Source organism: Diaphorina citri, unplaced genomic scaffold, assembly GCF_000475195.1.
Source record: "Diaphorina citri unplaced genomic scaffold, Diaci psyllid genome assembly version 1.1 scaffold794, whole genome shotgun sequence".
NCBI lineage: Eukaryota > Metazoa > Arthropoda > Insecta > Hemiptera > Psyllidae > Diaphorina > Diaphorina citri.
In genome coordinates this window covers 100,633-115,530 of record NW_007378226.1, presented here as the reverse complement: position 1 = coordinate 115,530, position 14,898 = coordinate 100,633, and the positions used below count along the sequence as shown (strand labels likewise).

Here is a 14,898-nt window from a genome sequence, read left to right as displayed (position 1 = left end):
TTAAGTTAGGTTGGGTTGGGTTAAGTTAGGTTGGGTTGGGTTAAGTTAGGTTGGGTTGGCTTAAGTTAGACTAATTGGGACCGAGGGTAGTTGAAATAATTGAAATTCCGTTTAAAACAATGGAAAAGGGGTGCAAAATTTAGATACAAAAGAACAAAATGGTTAAGAAATACCCTATTTTGAACTGATTTTTGATTTTTGGGGTTGAAATAATATAGAGAGTTGAAATAATGGAGGTTGAAATAATCGAGGTTCTACTGTACTTTCTCAGTTTCTAGGTTTCTGATGTTTCTATTATTATTTCTTTGAATTCAAACCAGGTCTTCAGCAGAAAAGCTCTTTGGAAACACTTTGTAGGAGTATGCAGTTTTTATCTTTTTAAATATAGGTACCTACACCTATACGAGATATGATTATAAATACAATTGCAGCACTTCTCAAAGTAGGTAGGTATCTTTATTTTACACCAATGCCAATGGCGAGTGTAAAGTTTCCACACTATTGATGTATTGATAAAAAAAAGTGAGACCTGAACCTGACTGGACTTTAGAAACATACACTTATTAGGAAATCAAACTTATCAAACACAATATTTATCAATTTATCCAACCTATTATTATGTAGAAACTATTCTACATTAAAAGTTTTATTGTTATTATTTTTTAGTGACTTTTCAATAAAAAGGACCACTTTGACGACCGTAAACTTTTTATGATTAAAACGACATTGTACGAACCTGCAGCGTCCGTTTATGTCAACTTTGAAATTCTGTTCGCTTCTTAGCTTTAGATACCATTTGTCAAAACAACTTTTAACCTTTTCTTGTAGACGAATTACCGATGCATATCTTTATTAATTACATTTTTTTAATTGGTTATGTCAAAAAATGATTTCTTAATCTTAAAAAAAAAAATCAAATGAAAATAAAGAACATAATTATATCGAAAATATCTGAAAACCAAAGAGAATTATACAAAGTTAGGATCAGTTCCGCTATCATCCATGTTAGTATGTGATCCATTCTCTGAGCTATCCTTACTATGCCGCAATGTCTTCAAAACACTGTACCAGTGTACCACCACCAACAAAAAACATAATTAGAACATAATTTGATCACGGATCACGTGACAAACATAACTTGTTGAAGAATCTCTGTTATGTCATTTACCTCTGTGTACATTGCGGGGAGTGTCTGTGTCAATGTTGCCAACAATAACATTAGCCGAATCCATGTCAGGGAGTACAATAGCTCCAACTCTTCGGTATCTCGAACTTTTCTGAACAAAGAATTTGAAACTAACAAAGAATTTCATAATAACAGTACTTACTCCTGCTACAAATGATGCAGCGATCCAAGTTGTAGAGTATTGGAAGAGGAGTATCTGACATGGTCATTGGTCAAAGTGGACACGGAAAGTAAAGTAAGTACTTACTGGGGGAAAGAGGGCTTTTTATGTCTATGAAATTTGTCTTTATGTCTATGAAATTTTGAGAAAACGTATGACTTTGACCTTTTGTCCATTGACCAGAACAGAGAAAACCTTTATGTCTATGAAATTTCGAGAAAACGTAGGTAACAGAGGTAAAAGTTTGTTGTTATGACATGAGGAACTACGAATCTGAGCAGTTTTTTCCATTATCGGGTTGCTGAATATGAATGTTGTCCAGGGACCCAACAGGTTTCTTTACTAGGTATGTCATTAAAAACTTAACTATTAACATCCTAGCATAAGTGACGTAGTGTTACCTACTTCTGTACTTATCTTATTACTATCATAGTTACCTACTCGCACCATTATAAATACATCATTGAATGAGAGGTCCGCAAGTTTATCTCGATCTAGGTATGCCTGTAGCACTAGGAACAATAACATTAGCCGAATCCATGTCAGGGAGTACAATAGCTCCAACTCTTCGGTATCTCGAACTTTTCTGAACAAAGAATTTGAAACTTCTAACAAAGAATTTCATAATAACAGTACTTACTGCTGCTACAAATGATGCAGCGATCCAAGTTGCAGAGTATTGGAAGAGGAGTATCTGACATGGTCATTGGTCAAAGCGGACACGGAAAGTAAAGTAAGTACTTACTGGGGGAAAGAGGGCTTTTTATGTCTATGAAATTTGTCTTTATGTCTATGAAATTTTGAGAAAACGTATGTCTTTGACCTTTTGTCCATTGACCAGAACAGAGAAAACCTTTATGTCTATGAAATTTTGAGAAAACGTAACAGAGGTAAAAGGAGAACTGTATGATTTGTTGTTATGACATGAGGAACTACGAATCTGAGAAGTTTTTTCCATTATCGTGTTGCTAAATATGAATGTTGTCCAGGGATCCAACAGGTTTCTTTACTAGGTATGTCATTAAATATTAACTATTAACATCCTAGCATAAGTGACGTAGTGTTACCTACTTCTGTACTTATCTTATTACTATCATAGTTACCTACTCGCACCATTATAAATACCTCATTGAATGAGAGGTCCGCAATTTTATCTCGATCTAGGTAGCCTGTAGCACTAGGAGTTGATCCCTACTTTGTTTATGTTGATTTTTAGACCCCAGTTTCTAATCTGACACAGTTCCTCCTAAAATTAAAGGAGTCACAAGCGAGGCAACACAAAAACTTTAGAGGACGACTTATGGAACTAAACAACAAAAGTATGTTGGAAAAACATTATCATAAAGAACAAGTTAGTGCCCAGTCACGAGGAAATGATGTCGTACAAAACCACATGTAAGGACATTCAAATATAAATTGGCGATACATTCTTTAGAGTTGAGTGAATTTGATGTAAGTGCTTATTATATGTCGTTTAGATTCATTTCAATATTCTTGGAGATGGTTTAGCTACACAATATTGTCGACATAATACTTTTTTTTATCCGGAACTTCCAGGTTGCCTCACTAACCTGGTAAGCGGGCAGCTTTATCTTTAGCAATAAAATCAAACATTATTACTATTTCATTCTGGTTGTTGGTTGTTACTTTTGGTATTGTTGTTATTAACCTGATACTTTGTCAGAATCTGTGATACTATCTAGATAACGCCAACCATCTGAACCGGCAAACATATTACCTTCTTGAAAATGGAAACGAAATTGCAGTTTCCTCTAGGGAGTAGACATCAATCGTGAAACAGTTGTTAAGACTCCTGCGGGGCACAAAACTTTATGGTGCAACTTGCACCGTGCAAGGTACAATAAAACCGAATGCAATACGTAGCATTATTTCTTCAGATCACGTAAACTACTCATCCCGAACGATTTAAAATCAAGTTCAAAGATTCCAATCTCAGTCGCCGAGGTAGATCTTTGTAAACATTGATCTCTCCTACATAGTAAGTCCTCCAGATGGGAGATGGCTGATAGAGATATAATCGGATGGCTAAGATTTTCTTCCATTCAATGATGGAGTCAGTCGCTACAAGGGATACCAAATCATGGCTTCCATGCTCCAGATGAGGATTTGGCATGAGAATTCGACATGGAATGGAGAGCATCCATCCTGAGATATCTTCCCGCTGACCTTGTGTATCTGAAACAGTCACTAGTCATATACCAATTCACTCAACTCTAAAGAATGTATCGCCAATTTATATTTGAATGTCCTTACATGTGAGTAGTTGTATTTTATGTTTAAAATGACATGATTATTTTAATGGGTGTAAAATTTTAGGTTCCGTATTATATGTAGATAAGAGATACCAAAGACAAGATTGGTTTTGGATTCTTTCTAGTCGAGGAATTCACTCAACTCTAAAGAATGTATCGCCAATTTATATTTGAATGTCCTTACATGTGAGTAGTTGTATTTTATGTTTAAAATGACATAATTATTTTAATGGGTGTAAAATTTTAGGTTCCGTATTATATGTAGAAAGATAAGAGATACCGAAGACAAGATTGGTTTTGGATTCTTTCTAGTCGAGTATATTAGACGGAAGGTAGCTTGACAACTTCATACGCGAAAGAATTGGATGAATACGCAGGTGCACTTGACGGCATCTGGAATATATTGGCAGAGTTGATTTCACTTGGTTTCCATTGTATGGAATGCATTGTCTGTCGCTTGAGAACATGAATAATTCTATTGGCCACTGTAGGTCCTGCTTTATTGGTCTCTTTCTGCGCAGTCCCTGGATCAGCTTTGCCATCTTTGGTCTTACGTGTCGGTACTTGTTTAGACACCTTGGATCCAAGCCGAGGTAGATCTTTGTAAACATTGATCTCTCCTACATAGTAAGTCCTCCAGATGGGAGATGGCTGATAGAGATATAATCGGATGGCCAAGATTTTCTTCCATTCGATGATGGAGTCAGTCGCTACAAGGGATACCAAATCATGACTTCCATGCTCCAGATGAGGATTTGGCATGAGAATGCGACATGGAATGGAGAGCATCCATCCTGAGATATCTTCCCGCTGACCTTGTGTATCTGAAACAGTCACTAGTCATATATCAATATTCCAGGCCTCATCACACCCATCAATATTTCCTCCTACTTCAGTGAATTTGATCGCCAACGTCCAGTAATGGACATGGCACATAAACAAGAAGAATTCAGTGAATCAATTCTCAAATGTATTTACATATTCCAGGCCTCATCACACCCATCAATATTTCCTCCTACTTCAGTGAATTTGATCGCCAACGTCCAGTAATGGACATGGCACATAAAGACGAAGAATTCAGTGAATAAATTCTCAAATGTATTTATTTCTTCTTTTTTTTCCAAGTAATGCCTCATCTGCTGGATACCTACTTGCTGAGCAAATAGATACATCCCTCACCTGTTCCATAGTCCACATGGGTGTGCACGTTGACATATTTGACATACACACTCATCCATGCAGTATAGTAGTTTCTCACGGTGATCTCCCCCACTTCGGACGCTTCTGGGAAAGTTATTTCCAGGATCGATAAACCTGAGAACAAAACGAATTCAATGTCAATAAGACTGAGATTGGAATCTTTGAACTTGATTTTAAATCGTTCGGGATGACCAGTTTACGTGATATGAAGAAATAATGCTCTACGTATTCCATTCGGTTTTATTGTACCTTGCACGGTGCAAGTTGCACCATAAAGTTTTGTGCCCCGCGGGAGTCTTAACAACTGTTTCACGATTGATGTCTACTCCCTAGAGGAAACTGCAATTTCGTTTCCATTTTCAAGAAGGTAATATGTTTGTATTTAATGGGCACTATGCTAATATAGGTACCCACAATTCCAAGAGCAATGTTTGAATTGGAAAAAGGGCGTTAAGCTCACTAGCTGGCCCGAAGAAAACTACAGAAAAATGTGTGCAAAGGAAGAGGAGAACAAAACATCTGAAATGTAACTAGAAAAAGAACAAAGAATCTGAAATGTTGGAAGAACAGGAAGGTGTCATTAAAACAAAACTCCGTGACCGAAACGAAGTTAAACCGATAAACATTGCGAGAAGCGACGGACGTAACTTTTGGGACACTCCAAAATGTTCCAGAACCTTTTTTAATTGAACATTAAATACATTGCTCGTTTAATTTTAAAGTGCTTTAAATTTTAAGTGTAGTGAGGTGAATGACATGAGGTCTGTTGCTTTGGGAAGTAGACTTGGGTTTGGGAGATTATGTAGGAGACATGAGTTTTAAAGATTTGTACAGTGTGTCGTGGAGAGCTCGAATTTTCGTACATATTGACTTAATCAATTCGTATTGAGAGAACCAAGATGGTTCAAATGGTTTGATGTTTGTTGCTGCTCGCAATAATGTTAGAACATAATTAAACCGAGTGAATCTTTGAGTGCACTCAGAAACGAGTGCACTCAAAGTAGAATGCATTGGAGACTTTCATTTTAAGTGTAGTGAGGTGAATGACATGAGGTCTGTTGCTTTGGGAAGTAGACTTGGGTTTGGGAGATTATGTAGGAGACATGAGTTTTATAGATTTGTACAGTGTGTCGTGGAGAGCTCGAATTCGTACATACATATAATCAATTCGTATTGAGAGAACCAAGATGGTTCAAATGGTTTGATGTTTGTTGCTGCTCGCAATAATTTTGTTTCAAAGTGCTTTGAGGAATCAATGGAATGAGGAATTGAGATTGTACTGAGGAATTTAGAATGTAGATACTTGAAGAGAACAAAAGATGTGACATGCTCCAGTGAACTTTCATTGATAGAGCCTAGCTTGATGATATTGTTGAAACTAAGTGATACCTTTGTACTTCGATGCTTGGAACATCTCATGTATTAGGATATACCTTGCAGCATGTGTTGTGTGTTCATATAGGCAAGCCATTGCGTCGATTTAAACTGTGGACTTGTTCCCTAGGATTGAACATTAGAACAGAACTGATGTTTTTGAAGAAGTTTGATAGAGGGAACTGTAACTGCTAAGGCCTTATCGTCCCGAAATCGAAGACAGAAGGAAGACAGGATGAAAGCTCAGGATAAAATCCGCCCTGGACGGGAATCGGTCCCGCGGCTTAGAGCTTACAACTTAGCTGGCGCTGATGTTTTTATTCCTGAACATTTGAAAACTCCTAATGCAGCTTGTTCAAATTTAGAAAATCAAATAAGTAACAAACACTTGCTTAATAAGGGTAGGGATGATATCTAATAATTGTAATAATTGCATAATCTTCGAGAAAATCTATTTTAAGAATTGTGTCCTCATTTTACAACATTTCTGCTTTCTGCGAAACATAATATTTGAAATAATATAGAGAGTTGAAATAATGGAGGTTGAAATAATCGAGGTTCTACTGTACTTTCTCAGTTTCTAGGTTTCTGATGTTTCTATTATTATTTCTTTGAATTCAAACCAGGTCTTCAGCAGAAAAGCTCTTTGGAAACACTTTGTAGGAGTATGCAGTTTTTATCTTTTTAAATATAGGTACCTACACCTATACGAGATATGATTATAAATACAATTGCAGCACTTCTCAAAGTAGGTAGGTATCTTTATTTTACACCAATGCCAATGGCGAGTGTAAAGTTTCCACACTATTGATGTATTGATAAAAAAAAGTGAGACCTGAACCTGACTGGACTTTAGAAACATACACTTATTAGGAAATCAAACTTATCAAACACAATATTTATCAATTTATCCAACCTATTATTATGTAGAAACTATTCTACATTAAAAGTTTTATTGTTATTATTTTTTAGTGACTTTTCAATAAAAAGGACCACTTTGACGACCGTAAACTTTTTATGATTAAAACGACATTGTACGAACAAAGAAATCAGTAGTCAGTGAATAAAAAAATGATATCGTAAACTTGAATAATAATTAAATTTATACTGTTGAGGTATGAAAATGGTGCCCAACTACAAGCTGGTATGAAATGCTTTGATATTTTTGACATAAACTCTCAAAAATATCAAAGCATTTCATATATCCCGTGGGATTTTATTAGATTGCTTTTTACTTTTTTTTCTACTTCAAACATGAAAAAAAAAAAAAAATAGATCAAGGCACTTTTAAAACCTATCGTTATTACTTTGAAGTTTGAACTTTGACGAAAAAAAAAAAAAAAATGTATTGAATTTCTTGTGAAAAACTCCTATGTTCCTACCCACTGCTGAAAATAATAATGGGATTTTGATTTTGGTAGGTACTTGGGTAATTTAATGTTGAAAAAAAAACTGCTTATTTCCCGAATTATTAGTAATATTTCTTTACTGAATTTGTACACTAAAACACACCAACCCAGGTGAAGCTTCCATAAAATGAAAATTTATCTACGAAACTTTTCTATTCCTATAGCAACCCCATGAAAACAGGAAGGGGTAGAGTGATAAAACATTACATTGGTTTTCCTCTATCCCTAGCAAGGGAAATTTCAGGCTGTTTAAGGTCCCCCAGTCAGCCTAGTTAGCTTAGTTGGTAGTGCGTCTGCCTTGTAAGCGCTAGGCCGCGGGTTCGATTCCCGCCCGGGGCGGATTTTATCCTGATGGGATAATGTTCGTTCTCGGAACGGCTGACTTTCTCCTATCCTGTCTTCCTTCTCTCTTCGATTTCGGGACGATAAGACCATAGAAGTTACAGTTCCCTCTATCAAACCTCTTTTTTTAAAAAAAAAAAAATCCTCTATCCCCCCCTATCTTTCTGAAGCTTTTTCCCACAAAGAACATTTTCGTTGAGAGTTTTTTGAACAAGTGGGACCTTAAGTGAGGACATTTTGAAAAATCCTAGCAGAATAGGGTATAACATTGCAAGGTATAAAATTGCAAATAAATAAATATGTAAATAAATAATACCAATAAAATCCCAATAAAATAAATAATACCAAAAATAATACCAATAAAAAAAAACATGATGAACAGTTCTTTTTTTCTTAATTATGGTGCTTTAACATTTTGATGTCCTTCGCACCGAGTCCGGTTCAGGGGTTAGGGTTAGGTTAAGTTAGGTTGGGTTGGGTTAAGTTAGGTTGGGTTGGGTTAGGTTAGGTTAGGTTGGGTTAGGTTAGGTTAGGTTTGGAATCATACAAAATGCACTCAAAGTAGAATGAAACGAGTGCACTCAAAGTAGAATGCATTGGAGACTTTCATTTCCACTTTCACCTCCACTTCCGCTTTCGCCTCCACCTCCATCTCTACTATCGCCTCCACCCCTATTTCCGCCTCAACCTCCACTTTCGCCTCCACCCTCACTTTTGCCTCCACCTCCATTTTCGCCCCCCCCCCTGTCCATTTTCACCTCAACCTCCATATTCGCCTCCACCTCCACTTTCATGTCCACCTCCACTTTTGCCTCCTCCTACTTTTTCACCTCCACCTCCATTTTCTTCTCCACTTTCACTTCCACCTCCACTTTCGCCTCCACCTCCATTTTCACCTCCACTTTCATCTCCTACTTGGGTAATTTAATGTTGAAAAAAAACTGCTTATTTTCCGAATTATTAGCAAAATTTCTTTACTGAATTTGTACACTAAAGACCTGTCGTTATTACTTTGAAGTTTGAACTTTGACGAAAAAAAAAAAGAAAAAAAAAATGTATTGAATTTCTTTTGAAAAACTGCTACGTTCCTACCCTCTGCTGAAAATAATAATGGGATTTTGATTTTGGTACTTGGGTAATAATATTGAAAAAAAACTGCTTATTTCCCGAATTATTAGCAAAATTTCTTTACTGAATTTGTACACTAAAACACACCAACACCAACCCAGGTGAAGCTTTCATAAAATGAAAATTTATCTACGAAACTTTTCTATTCCTATAGCAACCCCATGAAAACAGGAAGGGGTAGAGTGATAAAACATTACATTGGTTTTCCTCTATCTTCTATCCCCCCGTATCTTTCTAAAGCTTTTTCCCCCAAAGAACATTTTCGTTGAGAGTTTTTTGGACAAGTGGGACCTTAAGTGAGGACATTTGCAAAAATCCTACCAGAATAGGGTATAACATGAATACATGATGAACAGTTCTTGCTGAGTTATAATGGGACAACATTGAGAGATGGGAAATAGCCATTTTTCTAGACAATAGATAAGTGTGGGTATAGCTATGTTCTAGAAATATGGTGTATAGCTATTTTCTACAAATTTGAGTGTAAGTACATACTTATGGAGTACCTATCATAACATATTACACAGAACAGTTTTTCTGGGTATGGGGTAAGCATCCCTCTGTCTCTTCCCATCTTACTCCCTCATTAGCAACTATGTATTATGTACTTATGAAGGTACTTTTAGGTACGCTTTATAAATGATGAGTTACCTACCCAGCATTGAGTATTCTTTATGGTAAACACAAAAATAATGTACATTACACTTGAAGAGTACCTCCAAAGTACAGAAGATGTACCTATTCACTTATCTTCTCTTGATACAGGACTCAGAGTAGGTAACCACTTAAAACCTCATTTAAGAAAGTAAAAAAAAAACTCTATTGGAGGAAATATACAAAGACTTATGTAGGTTCCTACTTCCTACCATCTGACACTTATTTCAAGTCAAATGACAAAAAGCACTCAAAAGACTTCAATTTATCTACTTTGTTTCCCTTCCGTCTGATAATATTAACTTAACTCTGATTTCATCCCTTCCTTTCCTTTTTTCCTCCTCCCTCTTCTCCTCCTCCCTCTTCTCCTCCTCCTACTATTTTTCTAGACAATAGATAAGTGTGGGTATAGCTATGTTCTAGAAATATGGTGTATAGCTATTTTCTACAAATTTGAGTGTAAGTACTTACATACTTATGGAGTAGGTACCTATCATAACATATTACACAGAACAGTTTTGCTGGGTATGGGTATGGGGTAAGCATCCCTCTGTCTCTTCCCATCTTACTCACTCATTAGCAACTATGTATTATGATTGTACTTATGAAGGTACCTACTTTTAGATACGCTTTATAAATGATGAGTTACCTACCCGGCATTGAGTATTCTTTATGGTAAACACAAAAATAATGTACATTACACTTGAAGAGTACCTCCAAAGTACAGAAGATGTACCTATTCACTTATCTTCTCTTGATACAGGACTCAGAGTAGGTAACCACTTAAAACATCATTTAAGAAAGTAAAAAAAAAAAAACTCTATTGGAGGAAATAAACAAAGACTTATACTTCCTACCATCTGACACTTATTTCAAATGACAAAAAGCACTCAAAAGACTTCAATTTATCTACTTCACTTAGAAAAATTTTCATTTTTTTTTTTCAAATACGTATTCCGCAAATGTAATAGAAAGTCGTGTGATGTTCACACCAGAATAGTAATAATGTTTGATTTTATTGCTAAAGATAAAGCTGCCCGCTTACCAGGTTAGTGAGGCAACCTGGAAGTTCCGGATAAAAAAAGTATTATGTCGACAATATTGTGTAGCTAAACCATCTCCAAGAATATTGAAATGAACTTTCGTCCCATAGTATTTTCAATTCATTTTTGGTTATTGAAGCAATAAGAGGTTTCAAGTCATCCGGGACACTGAGGTTTATTCTCGTTCCTCCACCTTTACTTTCACGTCCACCTCCAATTTGCCTCCACCTCTCTTTTCACCTCCACTTTCATCTCCACTTTCACCTCCACTTCCATTTTGAATAGGTGGCTATGGGTGATGAGGGTATGGCCTATTCTCATACGAGTTAGTACCACCTCCTCATGGCGGTTTCCTCTATAGCTAGATATGTTTACATCACGTTATGTTTACATCACGTTTGATTTTTTACTTTCTATTACTACAGTAATGAAATAGGTTAGGTTAGGTTAATTCAGGTTAGGTTAGATTAGGTTGGGTTGGGTTAGGTTAGGTTAGGTTGGGTTGGTCCTCCTACTTCTCCTCCTCCTCTTCCTCCTTCTCCTGATTCTTCTTCTTTCAATTGTTTGCTTTTTGTCTAATACCCCTCTTTTTTTACTTTCCTTTTTTCTCATGTTTTTTCTCTAATTTCTCCAGTCCTTGTCTCCCACGCCATCCATCTCTTTCACTCTCGTCCCATTTCTCTATTCCTCTCTTATGACGTTAAAACAAGATACTTCCGAGTTAATCCGTCTATTGAACATGATGAAAAAAAAAAAATAATAAAAAAATAAAAAAACGTGGGGAAAAAAAGAAAAACATGGGAAACCTCAAGTTGAAGCTAAATCAGTGAAAAAAGGGAGAAGGAAGAGGAAGAGAATCTAGAAATAAAAAACAGATTACTTTCAAAGTCCATGGTTATTTGTGGAAGAAGAAGAAGAAACAAGAAAAAGTGAGTTAGAGCTTAGCAAAACAATAACAAAGGAAATTGAAAAAAAATTGAATATTCAAATTGAATTATTGAATTATTATTATTATTATTATTGAATTGAATTATTGAAAATTTTTTGAATATTCAATGAATCTTCTTATGTTCATAAATAAATAAAAATGGTTTATGTTTAAAAAAAAAAAAAATGAATTTATGAAAATAAAATTCATAAAAATAAAATAAATAAAGAGGGAATTGTAATGTTATCTACATTACAATTTTCAAATTTTAAAAGTTAGGTCCTACAATCCTACATTGTGTAGTGTATACCTATAGAACATTATTTTACACCACCATCACCCTGTATTAAAATCCAGTCTGTTTGGATTTCTTGCCTTTATCTTTGAAAGTAGGAGAAAAAATCTTGTAAGGATAATTGAAAGAAAGAAAGAAAGAAAAACAAAAGTTGTTGAAAAAAAAGCAGAAGTATAGAATTCAGGCTTGTTGGGATGAGAGAGGGAGAAAAGAGTTAGTTGCCTTTATCTTTGAAAGTAGGAGAAAAAATCTTGTAAGGATAATTGAAAGAAAGAAAGAAAGAAAAACAAAAGTTGTTGAAAAAAAGCAGAAGTATAGAATTCAGGCTTGTTGAGATGAGAGAGGGAGAAAAGAGTTAAAAAGGGAAAAGGAAAAGATGAATAGAGGGAATTGAAGAGAAGAAAACAAAAGAAGAAGATACTTTGAGGGAACTCTGTAAATATAAACATCCAGAGGATAGTATTAATTCCTGGGTCCGCAATCTGAGTTAAACTTTGTTCAAGTTAAACGACTGCTGACTGCTCGGGCAGAGAGTCGGATCCAATTGTTCACCTTAATACCTTAAACCAATTTTAAACCCAAAGTGCCCCTCTGCGCCGTGCAGCTTGAATGTTTTTTAATGAATAAATAAAAGAGATTTGGAAACCATTCAGAGAAGAAAACAAAAGAAGAAGATACTTTGAGGGAACTCTGTAAATATAAACATCCAGAGGATAGTATTAATTCCTGGGTCCGCAATGTGAGTTAAACTTTGTTCAAGTTAAACGACTGCTGACTGCTCGGGTAGAGAGTCGGATCCAATTGTTCACCTTAATACCTTAAACCAATTTTAAACCCAAAGTGCCCCTCTGCGCCGTGCAGCTTGAATGTTTTAATGAATAAATAAAAGAGATTTGGAAACCATTGAAAATACTTACTTATAGGTGACCATAAGTCTGCTCAATACTGCCTCTCCAAGTAAGTCTGTTCTGTGCTGCATCCGTCCATGTCTCCGGATCCAACCCCATCTCTGTTACATCTTCCTTGATATCGATCTATCTGAGTTTTGGCCTCCCCTTTGATCTTCGCTCACCATTTGAGACTATCATGGGATTCTATCCATTTGCTGTCATAGGATTCTATCCATTTGGTGTCTATTATCTGGACTCTGGATCATCTCAGATCTTCCTTGATATCGATCTATCTGAGTTTTGGCCTCCCCTTTGATCTTCGCTCACCATTTGAGACTATCATGGGATTCTATCCATTTACTATCATAGGATTCTATCCATTTGCTGTCATAGGATTCTATCCATTTGGTGTCTATTGTCTGGACTCTGGATCATCTCATGCATATCTTCCCAGAATATTATAACCTCTAGTTGTCACTGTCAGGTGTCAGAGTCATTGCCCTTAAACTTCATTTACAATCCAGATCTCAACACATCTTTCAATCTTTGTGACAATGGTTGGGCATATTTCTCTCCATTCCGTATACACTTTTCTGCATCGCTATTCCTTTCTGTACAGTTTCTATTCGTTTTTATGTAATTTGTATTTCTCTTTGTATGATTTTTGTTCCGAAGAGAAAAAATATTATCATAAACACAAAGGTGGCAGGACGTTCAGCCAGGATTGATGGTGTAGGTGTAATGGTGTATTGAACTCTGCAGTCTGCAGTTATCTCTTGTTACCATTGCTTTAGTTCCAATCAATGTCTTTCGTATTTTTTTCTCTTTTGTAGTTCCAATACTTTCGTATTTTTTTAGCGTGCCTGATGCCCATACTGTCTGGTTACTTTATTAAATTATCTTCTTTTCTATTTATTTTTATACGAAGGTAACTCTTATATTACGAGCAATGGCGTTAGTTTATCTTTTATAGATATGAATTTGTCCTTTAAGTTCTTGGATTCCGATCTAAAACTCCTACATTCCTACGAACTTGTTTAATGTTTAAGCTAAGTTCTTCAAAGTTCATGTAACACGTTATAGCATAGTAGGGGATTCCCCTTGATCATAAAATTGCCTGGTGATTTCAAATCCAGTTCCATGACCCATGTTTCATTTTAGATCTTGTTTTATCCTGTACTGCAGTCTTCTTCTCTCTCGTGATGGCTAAAAATAAACTCTGCCATGTAGAGATCCTTAATCTGCCTCAATTTATTCGTTTTCTTGGAAACTAACACTCTAGTTCTTGTTCTTCCTTGTCCTCTTCTTCTTTTGCTTTTAGATTTTTTTAATCCTCTATTTCTTATTCTTCCATACTACCAGTTTAAGGTATATGTTTCAGGCAATTATGAGATCATACTACCAGTTAGATTCTTGGATATCTGAATAGTGCATAGGTAATCATCCTATTTTAAATGTACTATTAGTTTCCTCATAATCATGAAATCGTCTGAGCTCACTTTCATTTTTGCTCCTTTTTTAATCCTCTATTTCTTATTCTTCCATACTACCAGTTTAAGGTATATGTTTCAGGCAATTATGAGATCATACTACCAGTTAGATACTTGGATATCTGAATAGAGCATACATAGGTAATCATCCTATTTTAAATGTGCTATTAGTTTCCTCATAATCATGAAATCGTCTGAGCTCACTTTCATTTTTTGCTCACGATCAAGAAGTAAAGTTCTTGAAATATTAAGGAAAAATACAGTTTAAAACTGGTTTAGGTTAAGGAAGAAGATGCAAAGATTTTATCTGCAGTGACCACTGTGCAGTACGGGTTCTGATCTTGAACTCTTGATGTCAGGTGATGACTTGGACTTTCATAATTAAATCACTACACTAGGCCTTGTTGACTCTTCGTTCCTGGTTAAAGCTCTTCAATGAACCAAATGACGTAGGTACAATAATGACTGATATCTTACGGTTTCCTGGACATCTTGGAAATGTAGCATTCCAGGTTTTCTTTCTTGG

General features: G+C 35.7%; 2 protein-coding genes across 2 annotated transcripts in view; one reads left to right on the top strand and one right to left on the bottom strand.

Annotated features, from left to right (window-relative positions):
• Positions 1–14,898, top strand: part of LOC108252742 — a 38,843-nt gene that overhangs the window by 12,740 nt on the left and 11,205 nt on the right. The gene's annotated exons all lie outside the window — the stretch shown is intronic.
• On the bottom strand, positions 3,848–4,949 carry LOC113468620 (nicolin-1-like). The gene is made up of 2 exons (XM_026825694.1): positions 4,799–4,949; positions 3,848–4,443 (listed from the first exon to the last, which is right to left on the bottom strand). Exons 1-2 carry the CDS (start codon positions 4,851–4,853, stop codon positions 3,941–3,943), a joined length of 558 nt encoding a protein of 185 aa, XP_026681495.1. The 5' UTR covers positions 4,854–4,949; the 3' UTR covers positions 3,848–3,940.